At 50.2% G+C, this 13,983-nt stretch overlaps 2 protein-coding genes across 2 annotated transcripts in view; one reads left to right on the top strand and one right to left on the bottom strand.

The window, feature by feature from the left end:
- Positions 1-5,538, top strand: part of SARNP (SAP domain containing ribonucleoprotein) — a 57,529-nt gene extending 51,991 nt beyond the window's left edge. The window contains exon 12 of the transcript XR_015253551.1: positions 3,908-5,538. The gene's annotated coding sequence lies outside the window, so the exon portion shown is untranslated. The remainder of the gene's footprint in view (positions 1-3,907) is intronic.
- Positions 4,135-13,688, bottom strand: GDF11 (growth differentiation factor 11). Its single transcript, XM_086713129.1, has 3 exons — positions 13,124-13,688; positions 7,787-8,184; positions 4,135-7,261 (listed from the first exon to the last, which is right to left on the bottom strand). Exons 1-3 carry the CDS (start codon positions 13,554-13,556, stop codon positions 6,881-6,883), a joined length of 1,212 nt encoding a protein of 403 aa, XP_086569255.1. The 5' UTR covers positions 13,557-13,688; the 3' UTR covers positions 4,135-6,880.
- Between the last annotated feature and the right edge of the window lie 295 nt (positions 13,689-13,983).

A 13,983-nucleotide genomic window follows, 5' to 3' on the forward strand; every position in this document is an offset into this window, starting at 1 on the left:
CAAGAGTGACTTGGTATGATACTATCTGGTTGTTTCAGTCACAGCCAATATGTGGAACCCTACTGGTTATGCAGTTCAGGAAAGGAGATGGGTCAGTTACCCCTCAGAGCTAGAAGAAAGTAGGGATTCAAAGCAAGACAGAAGATGGTCAGAGGTGTTAAGAATTGTTATCTAGGTCATTAGGAAGCAGTGGACTGGAGGCCTCTACTTTTTTTTTTTTTTAAGTTTGTTTGTTTATGTATGTATGTATGTAATCTCTACACCCAGCTTGGGGCTCAGTGAACTCAAGATAGATCTGTCTGGAGATCAAAAGCATGCTCTTCCAGCCAGGCCCCCCTGGAAGCTTCTACATTCTATCTAATCAAATCCTGTGCTAATTTGTTGTCTTCTGTTACAGAAGTATACAGTTTTAGTGGTTGTGTTTCTTAGATATTACTAAAACTCCTTTTCCTTGCTAAGCCTCTTACTTAGGTTTGTCTCTAAGCAGGCTACTTGTTTGTATTTGATGTTTCACCTAGATTTGAGACATCCTACTTAATCTTTTTTGGATATGTTGGTATAGGGTTTCTCCTCTTACTCTTTATTTCTAGACATCTCTGTAAGGTTAGTTTTTGTTTTTTTTTTGTTTTGTTTTTTAGAATAAAACTTAAATGCCTGGCACCTTACGTGAAGACTTTCATACCTTGATCAGATCCTGTGTTGCTGTGGTGTAATTCCTTATTTCAGTTTCTACTGAAAAGCCTCCTGGTTTTGTGGTTAATAGAAAAGTAATGGTTTGAATTCCTTCCTAACAAGAATCTCCTTCCACAATGCCTCTTTGGTAGCTGAGTAGGATGGGGACCTAAGTTTAGATGCTTTAAAAAAACTATGCCTTGGAGAGCAGATCCAAAGATTGCCTATTTATTGTGAAAATTGCCCCAATTTGAGACTTTGGAGAGGTGAACAAAAGGGAACACTGGTTAAACTTTTCCTTCCCTCTCTTCCTTCTGGCCTGTTCTGTTTGCCTTCCTTTTCTTTTCTCCAGGCCCTGATCTTGAGGCTAACTTTTCCTCTCTTTACTGTGTCTCTTACTTCATTTGAAAACAGAACCACAGAAAATTAGTTGTTTTGTAGCTTGAGAGAGACTATAGATTCAGTAAGGGTTTTCTACCCAAGGATGGGAAAAGTAAGAAATGGGTATAGGAATAGAGCACTGGGTCCTTCAGAAGTTTTCTTCACTTTGTCTCTTCATCATCATCTTTGTTAAAAAAATTTTTTAACGTTTGTTTTTAGGAGAGAGAAAGACAGTGTGAGCAGGGTAGTGGCAGAGAGAGGAGGAGACACAGAATCTGAAGCAGACTCCAGGCTCTGAGCTGTCAGTGCAGAGCCCAATGTGGGCCTTGAACTCAAGAACAGTGAGATCATGTGACCTGAGCCGAAGTGGGACACTTACCTGACTGCACCTCCCAGGTGCCCCTAAATGGATTTTTTAATAACCTTTTTCATCCAATTCCAGCAGCTGTTCTTATGTTGGTCAGAAGTCGTTCATCTCCAAACCTGATCACCAAATCCTCCTCTTCCTGTCTCATTGTAGTCATTCCTTGCATACTTTTTGAGTGTATGAAAATTCAGGATGCCTGCCTTTTTTAATAATTCAAATCTTAACATAGTAAGTCCCTTTAAAAGCATCCAGGCTTGGAATTCATTATCTAAGATCCAAGTACCTTTCCTTTCTATCCCCCACTCGCCCTAGTGTAGCTGATCTAGGATCCAGATATAGTTAGCTGACTCCAGTCCTCTTTTCCCTGTCCTGAAGCTGTGACATTCTCTGCATACCTGGAAGCTCTTAATGAGAGAGTCTATAAAAGATGTGGAGGGAACTACCTTTTTCAGCTATAAATCTGTGCCTTTTTATGGTTCTCTGAGAACCATGGGATCATTCTTTTTCTCCACCATCACCCCAAAATGCCCTTCCCCCTACTCCAACTCCTAGGAACTTCTGAAGATAGAAGGCTAGAAGTTTCTGTACTGGTGAGAGCTATAGGAAGGAAGACATGAATAAGAGCAGGACTTCTTGGGTTTGAGTCGTATTGCCATGTCTGACATGAGAAACAGATGAGGGGGAAGAAAGGAACTTAATATAAGGGAGAATAACTTTTTCTCTGTTCTCTTCCGTGTGGGCCTCTCACAGGTAATGTCTTCCCTCTGATTCTTGAAATCCACTAAAATCTAACCTCCCCCTCTTGCTACATGTCCACATTCTTGTTTTTTTACTTTCAAAGGGATTGAAAAATAATGGCAGGTTTCATACCTTTGCATACCCTTTGTGCCCAGGGTGATCCCAGCTTTCTCTTTAGAAATAAAGAAAAAATTTTCTTGTCCTTTTCTTTCCCTGCCTTTAGTTTTTCTGCCTCTCAGATTACTATTACTAGAACAGATTAGAGTGGAATATTGTGTAGTAACTACTTAGATGTAATTCCTCATTCCTCCATACTAATTCTACTGGCTCAGATTGGGCAAATCATTCCATGACTTTCCAGACTACCCAGTAGCGACCCTATGAAAATTGATAATAGATTATGTATTCAGCACAATTTGTTTACCATAGTTTGCATAGTAATCATTCAGTAAACTCTTAATTTTACTAGGTGACTTACAGTGGAAATATTTCTTTTCCCTGAGTAGGTTCCAGCCAGAGGGTAGGGAGGGAGCTGAGTAGATTCATTTGACTGTGTTTGTGAGTGTATGTGCTCAAGCGCTGCATGTGCAGATGCGTGTAGGGATTCTGAGGGTGGGAAGAGGTGGGAGTCCTAATTGCTCCCATACTCCAGCTCAGGGGCAGGAAAGCTGACCTTGTGGCCTGGGGCATTGACTTCCCTGCCTCTGCCTCACTAAGGATCAGAAGCTATAAATGCCACTGCTTGCTGGTTCTTAGCATGGGGCCCTGGCATCCTAAAAATGGGCCAAGGAAGAGACTAGGATAGCTACTCATGCATTGGGTGGGGGGTTGTTTGGGGATAAAAGTCATCCGGCAATCTCTTCTAGGTGTCCTTTCAACATAGGAAATGAGTGATGAGAGAGAAAACCTATTTTTAGCTCAAGCCAAAATCTAGGAGTAGGTGTGGATAAAGCAGTTCCTTGGGAAAATAGAGTATGTAGCACTTTCATCCTCTTTCAACCTTATTGTTGTAGTTGGTCTGAGGTGGGGTCAGTCTACTGACAGAACTGACAGGACAGGGAAAACATGGTGGCACACTGAACCCACAGTGGCCCTGGCCCCTATTACAGATCAGGTTGATGTGATAGGAGCTTTCCTTTGTTTTTTGTTGTTGTTTGTTTGCTTGCTTTTTAAATGTGAATTAGGCAATATTCTTTTGTTCTAGGTACATGGGAGACATTTTTATGGCTGAATCAGAGAAAGACTATTTAAGATGCTGAATCATCTTGGTACATTTACAAGTTGAAGGCTATGTTGGTTTGGTTTGTGGATTTTGGTGAAACTTTGTTGAGGAAACCTAGGATCAGGGAACTGTAGGAGAATGGGACAGATATTAGCTGGATCATCTTAAGAGAACCTACAGATCTGTTAGTGTGAGCCTAGAAGAGGGTTTTGGTAATCTTTGGGACTGTTTTGGATCAAGTTATCCAGAGAGGAGTTGTTGCAGGTCCCCTCCCTTTCCCATTCTCTGCCCATCCTCCCTTGGACTATATATGTCCCCACCCTCATCCCAAATACCCCTAATGTTTTTTTTGCTCCCAAAACCCCCACCACCCCCAACCCCCATCTTCTTTGAACACAAGGTTTCATCCTGTCAGAGCCTCTTTTGTTCCTGGTCTCTGATAAATAAATGTGGCGCTTGATTAGGGAGAAGAGTTCATCACTGAATTCTAAACTCTTTGACTGCTTTTATTTATTTTTTTTTTTCAGGTTCAAGTGCTGGATTGTGTCATGTGACCGTCCCAAAACTCAGAGCACCCTATGGCCATCCTTGCCCTCTGTCACATAACTTGAAAACTGCCAGATGGCCTTTTTGCAATGGTTCCCTCCAGGAAGCCTTGATCTCAGTGAAGAAGTCCTTTCCCGGCATTCCAGTGCCCCTGTCATCCCCATACTCCTCAGTCACCCTTAACAAACAAAGGCAATCACACACATGGTGTAACAAATACACAAAGTAAATAATAATTACACTACTTATGATCAGAGGGGCACTGGCCAGGTCCACACACAACATAAAGTGGGAGAGGGGGTGCTAGTTCCCACTAGGTTGCTGGACTGTGCCTCCAAGCCTCTTTAACCCCATGCCTCTTTGGGGGTGAGGGGGACCAAGGAAATGAGATTTCAACTCTTAAGATTTATGTTCAAAAGAAAAAGACCCTCCCCCAACAAAGGTCATTATTTGGCGGTGTTAAAGTGGCATAGTCTAAGTGTCCCCCAAGTCTAATGCTCCAGCTCTCTAGAATTTGTAGAGGGAAGTCACCTGATGTCTATTGCCCAACCCCCACCCTGTGCCAAGATCAGGAGACCGGAGCATTTGATCTTGGAGGAGGCATCTTCTGTTCTTCACTTCTCTGTTCCTCTCCTTCAACCAAGGAAATGTGAATGGTGTTGTCAGGTGTATCTTGTTCTCCAAGATTGGGGTAGAAGGAAGGATGAAGAACAGGGCCAGAGAGGAGAGGCTGGGGGTTAGCATAGCTGTTATATGGGAGGCGAGTTGAAATACTTAACAGCCCTTGCCCATTCCTGTACCAAAACACCTCATCTCATTTTTTCACTATGGGAATGGGAAGAAGACACTAAAGCTCACCAACATCACCTTCCCAAGGGTGGTCACATACCTTTGCCCCTTCTACCTGGGCCAGTCAGGAGAGTCATACTCGGGAAGAACAGGCCTTCCAGGTCATCTCTCCAGGCCGGGCTTTAGTCCAGTACTGTTTGCATCAGACCCATAACTGCTGGCTCTACTTAGAGTGACGGTTTTGCTGAAGGTTCTTTATCTCCTCTCCTGACATCCTCTAGGCTCTTGCCTGGAGCCAAGAGGTCTGTGGTGAGGTATGGATAGGGTGTGGATCAGGAGAATCTCAACTCCTTGGCTTCAGGCACACTGTCCAGCTGGGAGGCAGAGGGGAACTTGTACTCTGAAGCCTGTGACTCCTCTAAGCCTCACATCTCTTCACCACTACTCTGGTGCCCTGGTTATCTGTCCCACAGCGAGAGGTATTTTATGTCCATAAAGTGCCCGTGGTAAGTGCTCAGAATTCATCTCTTGGCTGTGGCGGGTGCTGCTATTTCTCATTCCATCGAGGGGAAGAAACTGAGGCACAGTGAGTCCAGAGGATGGTGGGTCAGGATTATGGGAGGAATGAATAGGCCCAGCTAGTGACTTGGAGTGGCAACAAGTCCCTGCCTGTTTCCTAGCCTTCCAAACCAGGGAGTCTCCATCCTTGTAATCCTCTGCTCTAACTGGCCTTGTCAGATGCTTTTTCCTTCCCCATTGTATTGTCCCCTCCCTGCTGCCAGGTACTGCTAGATTCCAAAAATAAAAGATAAAAATAATTATAGACACTCTGCTCCCTTGTTCTCCCCCCTTCCACCCTGAGCTTTGGGTTTGGAGGAACTAGAATGTCCCCCCTCCAGAATCCCTTCCATCTTGGTCTGCTGGCTCTATTCCCTAGCCCAGAGCAGTGATTTGGATTCAAATGCCCTGTAACCTTCAACCTTCTTACTACTCATTTCTTGACTCCTCCTAACCCTTCCCAGACCTGGGACTCTGGGATCTCTATACTTTTTTTATTGACCTGAAGATAGAGGCTGGGAGTAGGGGTATTCCACAGGCTCTTTGGTCTCTCTCTTAGCTGGGGGGAATTTGGGCATATGTGGGCCACACCCTCTGGCTAAATAACTCAGGACTATGAGGGTGGATATGAGGGTTAATTTAGTGGCTCTCATACAGATCCTGAATGTTGAGGGTGCTCCCCTCCCCTTCTCCCCACCCCCAGCTCCTAAACCCTAACCTCTTACCAGTTTCCATGACTGCTGGAATTCAGTTCAACCCATTTGGCTCAGGAAGGTTAAGTTGGGTGATTATGGGTTGGAAACTTCCATGTGTTAGCCCTCTTGCCCTCTACTCCCATTCCCAACCCTGGAGGCTTTATACAAGTGCTTAAGTAGGTGGGTATTGAGGGAGAACAGTGGGTGGGTAGGTGGGTAATAAGGGAGAAATGGGGCACAGTGGGCAGGGGCCCTTCTATTTCAGTAAAGCCAAATACCAAAAAATGAAAAGTCACAATAAATAAATAAATAAAATTCCAAAATCCTTACTTTTGCCCCTGCCCTCGCTTCCCTTCCCCTGGCCACTGCTGGAGGGAGAAAGGGAAGAAGCTAAGAATGGATTTTTTATTTCCTCCTACTGAGAATGGTAGTCAGGGGATCTCCCCAAACCATACCAAGCCCCCACCTTGCCAGTGGAAGAAAGGAGGCTGGGTGTGGGGCTTTCTCTTATTCCATTTCAGCCTCTTTCTCATCTTTTATCTCTGCCTGGTCTCTGTCTCTTCTGCCTCTCTCTCCCTTTGCCTTCTCAATGCTGCTCTTTTTGTTCCTCTGTCTCTATCCCTCTGCTCTACCTCTGTCTCTACGTCTCTCTGTCTTCTTGCCAAACCTTCTCACTTGCAAACCTCAAACACTCCCCACCTGACCATGCCCCTTCTTCCCCCTGTCCCCCAAACCCCTCACCCATCAATCCCCACCTGCCTCCCTCTGTTGTATTGCACACTGCTTGGGCAGGGAACAAGGTGTGATGTTCATGGGAAGAGGTGGAGGGAGCTCAAGGGCCTGGGGGCATGGGGATCAGGGCTGGGGGTCTAGGGGTAGGGTCTATGGGGGAGGCATCCTCTGTCCCCCACCTTAGGAGCAGCCACAGCGATCCACCACCATGCCAGGGATCTTGCCGTAGATAATCTGCTGCTTGTCATTGAAGTAGAGCATGTTGATTGGGGACATCTTGGTAGGAGTACAGCAGGGCCCAGCAGAGCCTCTTGGATTAGCCTGTTGCACCAAGTGGGTGTGCGGATACTTTTGCATGAACATGTACTCGCACTGGCCGGAGCAGTAGTTGGCCTTGTATCGTTTAGGCGCGATGATCCAGTCCCAGCCAAAAGCCTCAAAGTCCACTGTGAGGGGGTATCGGCAGCAGCGGGACTCACTTGAGTGCTCATCGCAGTCCAGGCCCAGGTTCCGCCGGGACCGTTTTGTGTTCTCTAGGACCCGAAGCTCCATAAAAGGATGCTGGGGATGAGGGAGAGGAGAAAGAGATGTGATAGAGCCCTGAAGAGTTCCTACTCCCTTTCCTTTCTCACCTGCCCTTCAACAGGGGCATCAGAACAGAGACCATTGCCTTCTAAGCTGTTCCTCTGCTCCCATACCCCATATCTTCTACCCTCTCTCCTTGTAAGCTAGCTATCTGTCCTTCAACTCACTTCTTGAATTCCCCCTCTCCTGGCAACCTGATCCTGATCAGCCCCTTGGCCCCAGGCCTCATCAACAGCCCATTTTTGTGTTCTCTTGGATCTCCCATTAACTCACACTTCACCCCAAATCCAGTCTTCACCTGTTGTCTGGCTTGTATCTGAAAAACACTAGCTGCCACTCCCCACCCAATCCCCCAAAACTGCTCCTCTAGAACCAGCTCCTGGCCCAAGAGAAATAATGCTGGTCCCCAGCCCTTCTCATCCCTGGTCTACCTTTTCTAACATCCCACCTCCTCAGGACCAGGTTACACATATCTGACACCATCTCAAGCTCCCTGCTCACCAGCCCCTCAGCTCCCGGCCCCAGGGAGGTGACAGCCAGGTCTGTGCCACTGGGATCAAAGGCGTTGATCTCGATGCCCCAGTTGCTCTGTGGCTGGCGGAACCAGCTGTGTAGCACTTGCTTGAAGTCGATGCTCTGCCAGTGGCCTGAGCGTGAGTGCAGCTCAATCTTGAGTGAGCGGATACGGATGTGACGCCGGCCTCCGCCCCCTCCCCCTGCAGTCCCTTCCCCAGTTAGGGGTTTCAGTCGCAAGATCTGCAGGTAGACTGTGGCTGGGCGGGGCACGGGCCGCAGATACACCCACAGCTGGGCCTTCAGTACCTTTGTGAACATCACCTTGGGGCTGAAGTGGAAATGGCAGCAGAGAGGGCTACCATCTGTCTGCACCGCAGGGTCCGCTGATAAGAGAGAAGGGGACACAGCATCAGCAAAGGGTATTTGTGAAGGGCATCAGCAGCCCTGGGTGGCATTGACAACTTGGAAAACTCCTCCTGAGTTGTCCAGTTCTTTACCCTTCTCATGTTTGTCTTGTTGACTACTATGTCACTGGTACTCAGAACAGTGCCTCCTTTCTTTCCCTATAGGATATCTCTCTCAGGCCTTACTGATCTGCATCCATTTGCCCCAGTACACACAATCCCCTCTACCAGATAACCTGCACAGATAGCTATCAGGGATATCCCCTTCCACCTGCAGCCTTCCATTCCTCCAACTGCACCCCCTGCCCCCCAGCATGTAGGGCTCCAAATTTTTCTGAACTTTTGATGCTCTTCATAGAAGCCAAACCTCATATCACACCTGCTGTCCTCATGGCACCTTGCCCCATTTCTGCTCTGTGTTGTATGGTGGCCAGGTGGAGCCTGGCACAGCCCCCACCCCCAACCAGATGGTCTTGAGGGTGGATAACCAGGGTCCAGGTAGGGAACAGGGGCTAAATGTATTCCATGAGGTAAACCAAGAAGCATCTTAGGCTTCTTGTACCATTCATGCTAGAAATAATATACTCAGAAGAATGGAGCTACTCAAGTACTTCCTGTGCATCTGACTCTCCAGTCCCTTGAACCTGAGAACAAGCTTCCTGAGCTGCTTCTTCCTCATCATCACCATACTGCCTCAACTTTTGAGGAAGGGAAAAACTACCTCCATGTTGTTTACTCCTACTGCCCAAAAGCATCAGCAATAATATTCAACACATCAGATCAACTGGAATCAGTCTTCTTTTCTCCCCCTAGTTTCTTTTGGTTTCTCAGTCCAAGGCCAATAAGTCTTTACAAAGGTTTAACATCTCAACTTTACATTTTGGCCCATTACCCCTTATTCTGGACTATAAATTGACCCTTCTTGGGTCTAATGGCTGATCCTCAGCATCTGCCTTTGCTTCCATTTCAGTTCCTCTCAGTTCCGCTTTCTGAGCTCTTAAGTCAGTTGGAAATGCCCTAGATAATGTTTCTCATTCTAAACTGAGAGAAAAAGAGGCATGAGTGTCCAGAGCTATGTAATTATGAGCAGGAAGTCCAGGACCTTAGGTATCATGCCCAGGTCTTGAGTTCTGCATAATCATGGAGGACTTAGCATCTATTGTCTCCCATCAGCACTGCCCCATCCCCGCCCGCCCCCCCCCCGCCCCCCAGGAGAAGGAGGGTCTTCCAAGTGAAGTGAGGAAAGTGTTCTACGATCTTCATATATTCAGGAATGAGACACAAAATTCCTCTGGTAGCTTCCTTTCCCTTGGTTCTTCTCTGAGGTCCTAGGGCACTGGTAGTCCTCCCAGTTATCCTCCTGCTGGAGCTGTAGTGCCAGTATTCAAGGGAGGGTTCAGGGAGTAGAGATTCAGAGAGTAGCTGGGGTGGGGAAGCTGTTGGTGAGATGGGGCTACTTACTATGCCTAATTTCATAAGGTTGTCTTATTTTCCCACCTGTCTTCACTATTAGCTATTAATCTCCATGAGGGTGGACACTTGTCAATACTGTGTCTGTTTTGCTCCCTGTTATAGCTTTAATGCCTCCCATAATACCAAGCAGTGTTCAATAAATGCATGCTGAATGAACTCCCGAAACTTCAAATCTTATATTATACAGGCAAGGGCCTAAAAGTTCTTCCTGGCATTGAAACACTGTTCTTTGACTACAATCAAAGTGGGTTTGATCACTGCTTGACTTCTCATTAACCTGTATCTGACCTTACCCACCAAATGTCTCAGGGGTACAGATAATAATTCTTGTTTCATAGGAGTGCTCAGCATTAAATAAAGAATGAAAATAGTAGTAGCTTCTCAGTAAATGGTGGTTTATTGTTAGTTTTGTAAACTCTAAACATACTGCCCTACCTAAGCTGACCCAAGGTTTAGAAATGGAGAATTGGGCACCAGGGCCCCATCCCTCGAAGTCTTTGGTTTCTTCAGACAGATACCCCAGGGAATCACCATCCCCTTCTCCCCCAGTGGATGTGGGACAATTGGTACTACAAGGGGACAGGGCCAAGATGGATGGAGAAAGAAAAGGGAAAGGAGAAGAGACAGGAGAGAGACTGGAGGTGGTGAGCGAGAGAAGAACAGAGAAGAGACTGTTAGAGATGAAGGCAGGCTGAAAAAGACAGGCAAGAGAACTGGAAGAGAGGAGGAAGGGAGAGGGGAAGATCACGGTAGAGGGAGAAGAAATAAGCTTGGGAGTTGAAGAACACTGGGAGAGAAGGGGGAATGCAAAAGGAATAGGTGGAGGCTAAAAAGTGAAAGGAGGAAGGTAGTAAGCTCTGTGGGGTAAAGAGAAAGGATAGAAGGATACAGAGAGAGGAACAAAGGAGAAGCAGGTAGTGCCACAGAGGGAAACAAGAGGCTTGGGAGAGTCCCCAACACACACATAGGCCCAGCTCCCAAAGGGAGGGGAAGGAGCCACATCTGTGTTGGATTGATCGGGTTGATGGCAGGCAGCAGGTCAGGTTTAGTAGGCGGTGCTGGTCTGGAGAGAGGTCATTGCACTATTTTCAGCAAAAGCCCAACCCCCTCCCAGCTCACCACCTCCTCCTCCACCGCCACCCCCGCCCCCCAACCCCCTTACACACTCTCCTTACCCAGGCTGGAAGGCCTAGGGGCAGGAGGTTGGGCTGAGAGGGCAGGGGCCTCTTGGTGTATGAGAGCAGAGAGAAACTGAGGGGCTGGGCTTGGCTCCCAGAAGGGCAAGGGGGCTGGGTTCCCAGGATGAAGGCTGGGGTGGGAGAGCCTGAGAGGGTGGAGGGAACTAGGGCAGGCACTGCAGCCTAGGAGAGGTGGGGGCTGGGGTCCAGGGCTGAGGGCTGGGGGAGGGGAGGAAGGGGGAGGGGAGCGGAGGCCATCTCTGCTGACAAACACCTCCCCCGATTAGCAGAGCACAAGTCTCTTATTAAAGCGGGTCCCTGGGGATTAGACTATAAAAGTCTCTTTTTCCTTTTCCCCTCTCTCCCTCCCTTCCCCTCCGCTCCCCCTCCCTCTCATAAGAGCTCAGCTTTGCTCTTAAAGGGGACGTACAATACCTGGCTGGAGACCTAGTTCCCTAGTTATCCTTAAGTGAAAAGAGGGCGGAAGTTCGGGAAGAACCCCACCTACTGGTGTTCTTCCCTGCACCCCCCCTCACCCCAGCCTAACCTGCACTTCCCGATGCAAGCACAGAGTGCCTTCACTTCCTGCACCCCCTTTACCAAGACTAACTCTGGGCTGGAGTCCGTTGGTTAAGAGATGCTAAGGATGGAGAAAGGCAAGGGGAAGGTCCATCACCCATTCCGAAACTCCTTACACACACTCTACCACAGGGACCAGAGTACCTTTTCCCTCTGTACCCTTCATCTTCTTCCAGCAAACTCTTTTTCAGAATTCCTCTACAACTGTTTCCTAGAACCCCCACCCCCACCCCTGCCTTCAGTCAATCTTAGACTGACCCTAGCTTCTGTAAAGCAGAAACCTCAGGAACACAAGGGAGACTGAGGAACCCAAGGGAGACTGAGGAACCCAGACAGATCCCAGGCTTTCTTCACCACCACCACCACCACCCTCCTCAGCAAGTTTCCTAGTCATTTGGGTTTTCTTTTCTTTATGGCCTGGCCAAGTATTGTGGAGTTAGGGTCTGCAGAAAGACTGGTGGCAGTATGAGGCACTCAGCCTCCCAGAAGCACACCTGGGTTCCTGCTTCTCCCATGGGGTGGGCTACTAGGACTCCACCTCAGCCCCCAGCTTTTTATGACCCATCTGCCAATAAACCAGTCCCCCCCCCCTTCTGTTCAGAGCCATAAAACCAAACTGTGGGGTGGGGGGAGTGACTTTGCCAAACCACTAGGGAATAAGAGGGCCTGGTTCCCTGGAGTTGGAGCGGGGAAGGGGTGAAGGGACCTCAGTGGGGGAGGGGAAAGGGAGTCATCTGACCCTAGGGAGAGCTGGGGGGGGGGGGGGGGGGTTGGCCTGGATTTTCCAGGCCATAAAATTTCAAAGCAGCTCAAGTCTATTAACATGTTCATCTTCCGTTTGGCCAGGGGCTTGAATGCCTGGGTTCCCCCTCCCTCCTTATCTATTTCTTTCTTTTTTTCCCTAGGTCTCCCTCTCTCTCCTCAAATCCGGTTTCTAGTAAAGGCGGGTGAATATGGAAAGGAACGATAAGCTTTGAGTAGCCAAAGGGGTGCCCTTAGCCCTAGCGCGAGAGTTGAGTTCTCTGAGCTCGGTCAGTACGGAGAAGACACAGCTTTTCCAGCCCCTTGGGAGACCTGGTGTCAGAAGGGCTCTGGGTGAAATGAGTGCCAGTTGGGCTGCCAGGAGAGACACGGGGCTCTGGGACCTCACTCCTGCTGGAGGGAGAAGAGCGCTCAGTTCTCTGCAGCTCAAGTGGGCGCGCTGCGGTGCCAGGGGTGGAAAGGGTGGAGAGTTGGTGCCAAGGCCATTGGGAGGCAGAGAGCACCGCAGCCCGCTAGGGACTGCGGGGGTCCCGAAGCGTCCCGATTCGGTTCTCCAGCCTCTCCACCATCGCCCCTCAGGACTGAGCTGTTGCCCCTTCCACTCCGCTGCGAATGGGCCCCAGCTTCCCCAGTCTCCCCGCAACACGGGTCTTTTTTCGCACACACGGGGTGGAAGGCGGTATCTCGCAACCCTCTCGGTTTGCCCTCCCACCTCAGGGAACGGAGTGTGCATACAACTCCGCAGCCCATCTCCACCGCTCAAAAAACTTCTACGGAGCAGCCCCCGTCCCCCAATCAGTCAAGTTTTCGCAGAAAAGGCTTCTGGGCCAGAGCAGCCGCGAGCGCCCCGCTTCAGAGCGGGAGGCGCTCACTTTTCCCGGAGCCCGAGCCAGCACCCCACTGCTCGCGCCCCGCCGCCCACTTACTCTCCTGAGCCATGCTAATGACAGTCTCGGTGGTGGCGTGGTACTCGTCCTCCTCCAGGAAGTCCTCGGGCTGCAGCGCGTCGCCCTGGAAGTCGTGCAGGTCCAGGATCTGCTGTAGCGGCGGCGCCTTGGGCAGCAGCTGCTTCACCACCTCGCGGCTGATGTTGGGCGCCTCCTTGAGCCGCAGTTTGCTCAGGATCTGTGACTTGATGCTCTCCAGGCGCAGCTCGCGGCTGTGCTGCCGCCACACGCACACGGGGCAGCCGTCGGGCTCGGGCGCCACGGACGGGGCCGGCCGGCTCGAGCGCTCCCCCCCGGCCCCCGCCGCCGCCGCCGCCGCCGCCGCCGCGGGGCCCTCGGCCGCCTCCCCCCGGGGCCGCAGCTCCAGGGCGAGGAGCAGGAAGCCCAGCAGCAGCGGGGCCGCGAGCACCATGCTGGAGGGGAGGGGAGGGAGGACTGGGGGGCGGGGACGCCGGAGTCCCGCAGGGAGGGGGCGGAGGGAGAAGGGAGGGAGGAGGAGGGGGTCCGGGCGGCGCGGGATTGGGGGCTGCCCGGCCGAGGGGGGGCCGGGGGGGCCGGGGGCGGCGGGCGCGCGGGCGGGGCGGGCGGGCGGCCGGGGCGGGCGGCTGGGGGGGCCCGAGCCCGGGCCAGGCCCTTTATAGCCCCGGCCCCCGTGTCGTCAGCGGCCGCGATTGGCTGCGGAGCCAACAAAAGAGGCAGCGCTGTCATCCGAGGCGAGAGAGGGAGCCGGAGAGAGCCGAGGAAAAGAGAGAGAGAGAGGGAGGGAGAGAGAGAGAGAGAGAGAGAGAGAGGGAGCGAGGGCCCAGAGAGAGATGAAGAGACAGAGATACTGGGGTGAG

The sequence above is a fragment of the Puma concolor genome, chromosome B4 (genome assembly GCF_028749965.1).
Source record: "Puma concolor isolate L17-30 chromosome B4, mPumCon1.1.hap2, whole genome shotgun sequence".
In the NCBI taxonomy this organism is placed as follows: domain Eukaryota; kingdom Metazoa; phylum Chordata; class Mammalia; order Carnivora; family Felidae; genus Puma; species Puma concolor.